The following is an 11,442-nucleotide window of genomic DNA, read 5'->3' as shown; positions in this document are numbered from 1 at the left end:
TTCCATCGATATTTCCGTGTTTTCGGACTACCGATATTTCCGATATTACCGATATTTTCTTCCTTGGTTGTAACACAATTGGTTAAGAATATTTGCTTTTGCATCTAACGTCCCGTGTTTGAATCCCCTCCCCATAGTTTTAGATGAGTTTATAGTGTAAATTATCCTACTAGTTAGTTTACTAAAGATAATCCAACCCTTGTTCCTAAACCAGGCCTGAATATATATCAAATGGATTGATAAAACCTTGAAACCGAAAGTATACGCCAGAAAGCACGAAATGATATTTTACAGGTTTTCTTATCTCTTCCTTTACAAACAATAAAATGAATTCCAACAAATCCCCATCACAGTTCGATGTCAATTATTCGCATCTTCAAAGAAACCTTTTGCTTTCTTAATCCACTTACCAGAAACGTACTTTCAACTACAAACGGAACGGATGGTTGATGATGACCTAGTATCAGCAACTGGTGGACTTAAAATGCTTGCAAACCATATTATGTACAGATTTTCCCAGCCCGAGACGCACCCCCCTTGTTTACTCACTTTCAGAGTCCTCGTCATCTCCAAACGAGAAAACGGAGGCATCAGCAGCCATTGCCTTAAATTCACTTTCTGTGCTCGAAGCCTCAAGGCCTGGGGCATTTCCACCACTAACAGAACTTTTAGGCTCACTAGCAGCAGCTCCCTGTTTGGAGTCCGTGTTTCCAATAGAAACTTGCTTGGTCACATTTGTTAAACTTGAAATTTGATCTGGTTTGGTATCAGACTCGGAACTGGTGCTGGTACTGGCCACAGGTACACCTGTGGGTGGAGAAGTTGCTTCTGCTTGCCGGCTCTTAGCAGAGCCACCTTCCTCTGCCTCACTATCTGAGAACACATCATCCTTGTCTTGACTTCCGGGGCTTTTACTTTCTTGTGGAGCAGCAGCTGCACCTCCCTCATCCGAGGAAGGTTTGGTACCTGAGCTTTCATCTGGTTTCTTAGCAGAAGTTTCAGTATTAGGTGTCGTAGGAACATTGCCGCTATAATCCACTAAAACCACCTCAACCTGAAACCCTGGGGAAGGAAGTTTTCTCTGCAGAAGCCCACCATTACAGTCAAGTTAACCAAATATTGATAATTAAAAAAAAAAGGATAAGTTAACCAGTGATTTTTAGAAAATAATCATTTATGAGAGAATGCGGGTGATACGTGTGCCTCTGTACCAAGCATAGAAAATGGAATTTTTCAAAGAATAAGGACAAGCAGACTGAGTCCTATGAGTCTCTTCGAGATACCATCTCAACTATTTGAAAGCTCCAAGCTATTTCTCTCAATCCGTCACGAGGAGTGAGATAATAAGCGCCAAAAGTACAGTGACAATGAAACGAGTGTGCACCATTCTTAATGTGTACTAGCTTAGTTTGTTCAGCCAAAAGATCTTGTTTATCTTCAATATATAATGAATAGAAAAACTTCCCCAAGGCACTTTTTCCACATCAAAACTTCTGATCTAAACCAACCTTAAAACCCACCCCGCTATCTATTAGTTTATCCAGGTTCTGAGGCATATTGTAAAGCAAATACAATCCAAATATGTTCAACGATCCTGAGTTCAAACCAAGTTCTGGGCCAACAATGATGAGTTTCCAAGGTTTTGCGTTCTGTAAGTGCAAAAAATTACATGGAAATAAAGTTGCATAGTAACAAAAGATATACCTTGTCAAACCCATCGAGATCATTGTTGGTTAAAACTTTTCTATTTTCTGTCATTGTTGTGTTCAGCCAGCTGGAAGTAAAAATAACAATAACAATATTAAAACATAAAAGAATCAGTTCCAAGTCACACAAAGCATAAACGAATGGGGAGGAAGATTCCAAACCAGTAAAAATCTCCTTGACGATCATGAAAATGGACTTTGAAGTCCCCAACTAACTCTGTCAAACCAAGTTCCCCTGGCAGGGCAAAGACCATTACACCCTTCTTTGGAGCAGAAAACCAATAATCTTCTGGCTGTAGATATAATGTATATCCAAAACCCAAATTAGAAAAATGACAGAAGAAAGCTGAAAATAACAAACGGAATTAAGACAGAACCATGGATGAAACTTGTATCTAATAGTTATCAAGAGAAAAACCTACCGAAAGACCTTTTGTTCTAGGATGTTCTTTTGTGGAGAAGAGAACACCTGAGGAAGTATCAAAGCAAAACTATCAGCATGATAATAAGCCAATAAGCATGATATTCAAACTATGCAGACTTAAAACTCTATTTAACATGCTTTTCAAGCTTTTGAGTTTCTGCAGGCATTAGTACGACATAGTTCAACACAATCAAAATGGATACACATGCTTCCAATTTGCATCATAGATAAACATTGAGCTCAGCTCCAAGCTAGCTCTGAATAGGGTTATGAGCTCATTGATTAATTGGTTCTTTTACTCTCATTTTTTTTTTCTCAAACATCCAACATTCATATAATAAAATTTTCAGAGTTTTGAGGTATATTATTTACTATTTAGTAAGGAAAAAAAAGTCAAGAATCTGCTGGTGTTAAGACATCTTTTAAGATTCAACAATTGCAAAATTACTTGAATAAAGAACTAGTGCAGCGAGAGATTTCTATAGCAGATAACCCTAAGCAGACAAAGGTAATTATAACAGATGTATTTTGGGTGTGGAAAGAATCATCCTTGGACAGAATAGGAAAGTGAAGGTTGGAAACAGACAGAGCAAGGATGCTGCAACACACCGTTATGATCAGATACAGTAATGGAGGGCCTGATCCAGTATGGGCACCTATGAAGCCGAAATCCCCTAAGCATGCACCTGCATATGATGCAAAAAAATTCTCAGCGTCAATGTGTAATATAAAATATACCACAACAGGGATATAGAGCCAGAAGTATACCTGCGCCCAGGTGGGTTTTCACCGTTGAAGTATGTTAAGATACGTTCAAAATATTTAACGTACCTCTGGAAAAAAAAAAAAAAAAACAACAACGAATTAGCCCAACAGGTATGATGTTAGAAAGACAAGTGAGATACCAAGAATATGTAGTACTCAAAGACAATATAGCAAATACTACTAACAATCTGACTCGGCAGAACAAGCCCTTTTCCATCAAAGCATCGTTTCTGGTTGTAGTAGTCAATAGACTCCTCAGCGGTCGGAAAGAACTGGAGAGACGGAGAATAAGTCTAAAATAAGAACTAAGCAAAATACAATATGATATTGATACACTAACTCATTTTTGCATGAGATTCGTCTTCACATCTTCCAAAAAAAAATACTATGAAGAAACTTACCTTTAAGTATAGGAGAAGACTGGAAATCATCAGTCCTGTTCTTGCCATTCCGGCCTTGCAATGCACAACCACAACATTCTCAATATCCTCTTTCAGCCATGCATAAGCACTTCGACAAAATAATGTTATTAGATGAATTGGCGGACAATTATGGTCATCAAATGGGAAACTAGCCACCTGCAGACAAAATGATAAATCAAATATAGAAAACTGTAGGAAAACCACTATAAGGACAATTACAATTGCCAAAACAGCCCATGCAATTAGCTTAGTTTAGCCTTTAATTTTATTTTATTTCAATGGAAAGGTTATATTCGATGAAGTAACAACGCAACATTCCTTGCGTCAAAGTAGGAAAAGTTGATGCCAAAAACTTTAAAACTTCTATAACAGATCTGTAAGAATATAACATAAATGTGGAGTTCCATAAGAACATTGAGTTGTAACCTAACCATAAAGGACTGGTCACTTCTGTTTTTTCTAGCCTCCATGGAACTGAACCTATGGTTTTGTTCTTGAATCTTGTGAACAAAATGGACTCATCAAGGTAACTTTTATGGGGATTCTACAAACCTAGCCTATGTTCTCAATATTCCAATACCATCAAAATTTATTTCCCTTAGCACAATACATTTATTATTAATATGATTATGCACTAAGATCCAAATAGTACATTGTATATCAGATGTAAAATATCTCGAGCAGCCCAGGAAAAGAGCTGTTTCCTATGATTAACATCTGAATAAATGATTTCATTCTCTCAACAAATTGGAAAATAGATTGATTGTATAGTAAAATCATTAATTCAAGCTAAATTGTTGTTAACTTGTTTTTCCTATGGAGGATCTACCAAGAGGGAAGTGTAAACGTTTTCTCAACGACAGGGTACTGAGGAGAGTTCTAGTTACATGCAATGATTTTTCAAGCACAATAATAAACTAAGCCATGCTTGAAAGTCAGGGCTGTCGCAGTTCAGATCACTAATTTGAATGGTTTAAATAAAAGTCATTAACACAACCATAAGTGACAAATCATGACTCACCTTTCCTTCAAATAATGACGCATCATAAAGCCTTTCAGAACAAAGGTTATATACTTTGTACTTGTCCTGCATATACTCCAGGGTAAGATACTCAAACATTTCTTTAAACAACAGAGTAAATCAAGAAAGGGTGCAATGCAGCCACTCTATGAGGAAAGTTATGGAAACAGTATCTAACATCTGTTTAAACCATATGAAATAACTCAAAGCAGTTCCAGTCAGTAATAACACACTATGCTTTGGCTGTGCGTGTCTGCCTAAGTGTTGAGTGATTAAAATTTATATACCACGAAGCAAAAAGATCATGAGATTCTCATTGGAAAAAGTAAGTTAAACAAAAGGTGAATTTAGCTCAAAACTGTTTTACACACAAAAAATATATCTCCATCTCTTAAAATTTTCAAGTAGGTAATCCATATAAATAAAAAAAAAAAACGGTACTAATTGGAGACTCTGTGATTCTCCTTAGTAAAAAGATACTAAATGCACAAGAGAAGCACCCACTTCGAGGTAGGCAGATGAAGAGCCTTTTAAGAAAGGAGGGAGGGAGAGCAGGAGATGGGGAGAGAGAGAGAGAGAGAGAGAGAGAGAGAGAGAGAGAGAGAGAGAGAGAGAGAGAGAGCGAGAGAGAGAGAGAGAGATTTATTAAGTGCCCAAATATACTTAGAAATGTTATCATGGGATCGCCATGAGGCAATAAGTGGAATACTCAACGAACATTAACCATTAAGAGGATTTTAATAATGCTATCCAAATAAAAATGTATATACCATCAACCAAAATGTATTATTACCTTATGATGAGTTTCAAAGAACTTAATCACTTCTTCCATATGATTTCTGTAGAACCCCTGCATTACATAATTAACTAAACTGAGTTTTGGTGATACAAAGAAATAGGATACATGAAGGTGGAAGCAGAGTATATAACTTGCTAACCTCAACATATCCGAAAAAACCAGAGCTCATATCACCAGCAGGGAATCCCATGGCAATTATATTCTCCGTAATATAAGTCATGTCCAAATCAAATCCTCCTTCCTGTATAAAACGCAGAAACTTGAGGTTCTACAAATGATTAAAAAAACCATATCAAGTGGAGATGTCCTGTTTAGGAATGATAGAAACCACAGGGAGAGGAAGCAAAAGTAAAGCCGTGTATGACCCCTCTACTTGACTGTAAGAAGATATAATTACAGAAGACGACATCAGCAAGAAATCAACAACACAGGAGACCAACCTGGTATCTTCGTTTGTTTTGAGAGACAACATGCCTGGCTTTAACCTGAACAGCTTTCACTGCACTCTTAGAAGAGTCAACTATCCCTTTCGTAATTGTTCCAATAAAACCAGGTTGCAGAGTTGTTGGACTTTCATTTGAAATATCATCTGATGGCGGAGCTTTTGGAGACAAACGCAATCCTAACCCACTAGTAAAGCGTGAAAAACTCGATTGTCCACTATTCCCAGACTGAGAGCTGTCCTGCGTTGGTGCCAATGGCTGATGAAGTTTCAGATTTTTGGCCCATGATGACAAGCCAGAAGATTGCTTAGTTGGTGCACCATGAGAATCTGATCCAGAGTCTGTGGCAGGAGGAGGTTGTGATTCGGGAGCATTAACTGGAGGTGCAGGTGAGGAGTCAGCAGGTTCTGCATCCATTGTATTACCCCAGAGATCGTGTGGAGAATGAGAGATTGAAAATAGTTACAAACCCAACATACGAGATACCTTCTGTGGCTGAAATTGCAATAACAACTTCAAATACAGACATAAGAATTATTAAAAGACAAAAGAATGAATAAAAAGCATGGAACTTTTCTTTCAACCAATAGTATATATGAAAAAACCAACACATGCCAATGATTTTGTGTTTTCTGTCCTCAATTTCTAGTCATTCCTATTCTGTCCATGGGATACAACAGGAGAAAAAGCAAAATGGATTGTCGATCAGTTACATAAAGCTGAACCGCTTACTATTTAATACCATCGAACTGATGATCCACCAATCAACTATCAATCCACAAATTCATATGACAAGAAAGACCACAAGAAGAAAAAAGACACGACCCTAGTTGCTCTGAAGATGTAAAAATATCTTAACTATAAAATAAATGTCAGAAACAAAAAGCGATTCCAATTAGAAGAAAGAAAAAAAAACCCATAACAAATATCAACTCTTACAGGGTTCTCCCCAAATTTAAACAACCGCTTCATAGCTGCTACATTTCCAAGAGTTATTGCCCTCCCCAAACCAACCGCCAAAACCAAAGCCTATTATTCATCAAATAAGAACCATTGTTCCATTGCTAGGTACAATCACAGTCTAACACCATCGCCCTTCGAAAACTTAAACCGAATCAAAATAGACTTCAGCTTATCATCCCTCATAGACAATGTTGCCAATTCAAGCACAAAAATTCCTAAATTTATTGCAATTTCAGATTATTTCGAATAATTTAAATTACCAAACAATCAGATTCTTTCGGATAATTTAAACTGAAAGATCACAAACTCGGCAACCAAAAATACAGAGAGATAAATTGAATGGCAAAAAATATGAAATAAATCGAAAATACTAACTAAGAACAAGAAAACGGGAGATAATTGAGAAATTAAAGGAAACTGAGATCGACGAATAGGATCCAATCTCACCGAGATGAACAGCCCCGAGAATTTAGAAGCGTCGAGGATCTCACACCAGTGAACTCAAAGCCTGTCTAGGGTTTGGCAGGGGGGAGAGAGAGAGAGAGAGAGAGAGAGAGAGAGGGAGAGGATGTTGGTAATCAGGAGGGTTTGCAAGGTCCTTGCGCTGTATCATTTTCACGTGCTTTGGGTTTGGGTCAACGTGATCGACGGTGGTGATCTGGGTTTGACTGTCTGATGTGGATGAGGATCTTCGGTTAGATCGTCACCTCCAAGGGAATTAAACAGTAGGATGAGCGATGCCTTTTTGTATTTTTCATTGTTTCTCTTGCTATAAATTCGTAGTAATTAAAATGAAAATAATTGAATTGTGGGAGAGTTGAATTGAGAAAGAGACAAAATCAGATTATTGTTAAAGTTGTTTACCTAAACTTTTTGAAATTGGAGTAGAAATGGTAAAAATTCTATATAATTTGTTTACTAATTCACTTGAATCGGAATGAGAATTAATATGATTATTGAAATACCTTGTACAAAAATACTAATTATACAAAGGAAATTGACATGTATGGGCCATTTTTGACATGCCCGACCCTGATATTCTGTAAATACCAGGGTAGGCACATGTTGGCCGATACCCGAAGGTGACGAAGCCATATTAGGATGCATGAGAAATAATAAATATAGACAATACTTGTAAATTTAAATACAATAATTATGCAATTATGGAATGTGTTTAGAGCATACAACTAATCCAATGCGAGAGTGCCTTGATGCTGATGCGAGAGTGCCTTGATGATGAGATTGTACGCCTTAAATCTAAGTCTTGAGGGAGTGCAAAACAAAACATGAGTTGACCAAGTTGATATATAAGTAGTAATAAAACAGTTAATCTTTAACGTACTAACCCCGAGATTTAGAAAACTTGTATAGCATAATAAGTAATAGGTTTTTCCGAAAACCTTAGCATGCCATAAAACCTTTTATAAAAAATATATCTTATATAATGTGCTTAGTAGTAATAGCAAAAGGCATATATATATAAACATATATCTTCATTCGCCTGAAGGCACAACATCTCCCGCCCGAAGCCAATATAAATATCTTCCACCCGTAGGCACCAACCAAACACCCGGCCGAAACCAAAATAAATATCAATTGACTCGTAGGCCCCTACATCACCCAACTGAAGCCATATATAGATATCATTCGACCTGTAGGCCCTTACATCACCTGACTGAAGCCATATAGAGATATCATTTGCCTATAGGCAATATCGTTTGAAAAACTACTAAATAAGTACATAAACATAATATTTCATATATATATATATATAACTATCTTAATCGGAGTTCAATAGCTAAAACGTCATATCGTAAAACCACGTTCACAAGTGTATATATAGTCATCAATCATATATATCACAAGGAACGTAAAGTTGATAAAGTATGGTATTCCAAAATATTCCTAGTAAAGCATGATATCTCATAAAGTGTAAATCTAATTTACTCATAAACGTTTCATAAAACGTAACCATTAAATCATGATTTTCATGTATGTATTTCTAACAGTAAAATATGCATTTTATAAGGGGTTCACTCATAGATACTTCGTCGTTGAAGAGCCATGCAAACTAGATAGGATGGAAACAGCATAAACAATTGCACCTAAGCACATAAAGGTACCAATTAATAAAACTTTATCATAACGATTGAATTTCTAGAAACGGACATCATAAATAGATTCAGGACATCGAAAAACATAAAAAGGGACCTCGGTTACCCTCATACGCCGTCATGGGACGACGGCCCTGATGGCCACGTGCCATTTTAAGTCGCTGGAAAAGTCGTTGGGGTCACCGTGGACACATTACCTCCGTTGGAAGCACGTGTGCTCCACACACCATTTTAAGTCGCTGGAAAAGTCGTTGGGGTCACCGTGGACACATTACCTCCGTTGGAAGCACGTGTGCTCCACGCGCCGGCCAAGACAGGCGCCCACGCGCAAGCCCATACGCCACTATCACGCTGGCTAGGGGTCTGGGATCCGACTGGGTCTGGTTCCCATTGGGTTTTGGGCTTGGGTTGTTTTTAGGCTGTGCTGGACAGTTAGGCCGGTTCCATGGCCCAACAATTTGGGCCAAACAAGGGTTGTGGATTGGGTTTTGACCCGTTTTCAGGCCAAGTTGGCCGAGCTTGATGGAGAAGGAAGCTGGAGCTTAACCCCCAAACCTAACTAAAACAAGTTGTGCAATATACCAAATTGAAGCCCAAGGAACAAGGAAGAGATTCGTACCAATTTCAAGACGTGAGGTGGCCAGAAAACGCTCTGAAACCCACGGGTTCTCACTGAAAACTAGGGAAGGTTTTCCCGAGGTATTCTTCATCCAAAAACTACTCAGAGGCTTCTCAAAATCACTTCTAAACATGATCAAAGAGGTTGCCGGAGGTAGAAGTTGCTATTCCATGAGGTTATGGGTTCGAAGGCTAGTATTCGTTGAGGATCTTCCTTCCTCCGCTGAGATGGTGACTTGGTGCATTCATGTAAGTATGTATGGGTGTGTATATGTGTGTGTTGTTTTCAGAAAGAAAAGGGAGAGCGCATAGAGAATAGAGAGAGAGGTTCGAGAGTTCTTAACGGGGAGGGGAAGGAATAGAGAAGAAGAGAGGTGAGGGATTTGGGTCGGGGGACAAAATCAAGGGTGGGCCCATTGGGCACACCATTTAAGACCAAAAAGTAATAATTCAAACAAATATCCTACAACCCAAGTGAAATTACCAAATTACCCTTTCGATTCGCCAAAATAGGGACGGGTTGTTACAATCTACCCCTATTAAAAAAATTTCGTCCCGAAAATTGAAATAAAGTACTATACATAAATAATCGAAGATAGGAAATAATATATGTATAAAAAAGAAGTCAAGTCAGAGTGGTTACATCAAAGAGAATATGCCACACTGTCACAAGTAGGTTGCAAAATCCTCTTTCATGCCTCCAAGCTCTTACTTTCTTCCCCCATCAGCATAATTGTAAAAATATACTTTATAAAGATATAAAGTCGAAATTGTATAATAATGAATGGTCTAAAATATGTACGTAGTAAGATAGCATCAAAATATATATGTACTAACATATAGATCGAAAGTTAGTACTGAACTTAAAACTGAAAGTAGCAAACACTCAACCGAACATTTGTAACGTCAAAAAAGACAATATATATAACTAATATAAGGTAAAACAAAATACTCGTACTAAGAATTAAAACAGAAAATGGAAGTGGGTCCCGCCCAAGCATTCGAAACGTCACATACTTCGAGAACAAATGTGTTTTTGGGTCGAGCCCCAACAATAACTAAATAGTAACAACTATTGCATACGGGTCTACTTTCCCACTTGCTTAACGAACCCAATTAAATAAGTCATCGATATTACGGTCGGCCGCCCGCGATATTGACAACCCATTGTTGTCTCGATAAGCAAGTAGTAATTTCCCAAGGGTTCAAACATACCAATTTCCAATCCTAAGTCAACAATAACACAAGCACACATTTTCTCAAATCATGAAATCAAACATCCGAAAACCAAATCACAAAACCCTACTGTCTAACCAATGCTACTAATAGGATCTATCATACCAAGTATTAAATAGTGCCATACACAAACTGAAAATAAAACTATCATCGTAACTACTCTAAAAGAGATTGGTGCAAAATATAATCATTCAGAAACGACAAATCAAAGGAACGCAACACGTCATTCAAGATCTAGATAGTTCGTTCAAGACTATCCAACAGTCTGCAAATAAAAAACAATGCGATATAGGACAACCAACTTAATACTCAAAACCTTCACAGAAACTTCAGAAGTGAAAAGCACATCACAATGAGGTACAAAAGTGAGGATACACCGAGAGCTAGAACAATGTGATTCATAACAACTAAGCAAGTTGATTCATTGAAAATTTCTCTCGGATTCAGCGAACAGCTATGCCGAAAAGGCTAAGTGAACACCCACGAATTTAAAGGTCAAAACTAGTCCAACAAATCTAAAGTATAATATAATTGGTGTGAATGCATAGCCAAGATGCAAGAATACATATAAGTACCTAACTTGATTCTGTGGTGGCAAGTCGAAATGGTTGAGTGCGGACTCGACTCTGGTGGTAGTCTAAAGTAATCTGATGGATGGGAACTCAAACCTTTTTCCCCATTCCAACTTTCACAATAACTTGTAACAACAATAAACTCAAGGACAATAATCTCTAGGATATTCAATCACTGGTGATAATGATTCGCTCGATAGGATGTTAATGGGTGATTGAATGGCTAATGGTTCCAGCTAAAACTTTCGGATCTGAGTGATTCTCCCGAATAATCTCTGTAGTTTAGAAATGGTAAAAAGTGTTTTAGGGTAACAAATCCAAAGTTGACTAGAACGCCTTCCAGTACCCGGAGGTGAAGC

The 11,442-nt window shown here is 37.7% G+C and overlaps 1 protein-coding gene across 2 annotated transcripts; it reads right to left on the bottom strand.

The window, feature by feature from the left end:
* Positions 1-262: 262 nt before the first annotated feature.
* On the bottom strand, positions 263-7,258 carry LOC103405697 (phosphatidylinositol 3,4,5-trisphosphate 3-phosphatase and protein-tyrosine-phosphatase PTEN2A). Of its 2 annotated transcripts, none has more exons than XM_008344723.4 (13): positions 6,991-7,258; positions 5,578-6,075; positions 5,277-5,378; positions 5,132-5,188; positions 4,339-4,404; positions 3,297-3,473; positions 3,081-3,167; positions 2,899-2,963; positions 2,740-2,816; positions 2,129-2,175; positions 1,869-1,999; positions 1,705-1,774; positions 263-1,081 (listed from the first exon to the last, which is right to left on the bottom strand). In XM_008344723.4, the coding sequence occupies exons 2-13, from the start codon at positions 5,995-5,997 to the stop codon at positions 542-544; spliced, it is 1,839 nt and encodes a 612-aa protein (XP_008342945.3). In that variant the 5' UTR covers positions 5,998-6,075; positions 6,991-7,258; the 3' UTR covers positions 263-541. The 2 variants fall into 2 exon arrangements, with proteins under 2 accessions (XP_008342945.3, XP_008342946.3); XM_008344724.4 differs by having other exon boundaries at positions 5,578-6,093; positions 6,991-7,128.
* Positions 7,259-11,442: the final 4,184 nt, after the last annotated feature.

This window comes from Malus domestica, chromosome 05, assembly GCF_042453785.1.
Source record: "Malus domestica chromosome 05, GDT2T_hap1".
Lineage (NCBI taxonomy): Eukaryota > Viridiplantae > Streptophyta > Magnoliopsida > Rosales > Rosaceae > Malus > Malus domestica.
The sequence above is the reverse complement of the archived record's forward strand: the minus strand, read 5'-3'. Positions and strand labels throughout refer to the sequence as shown.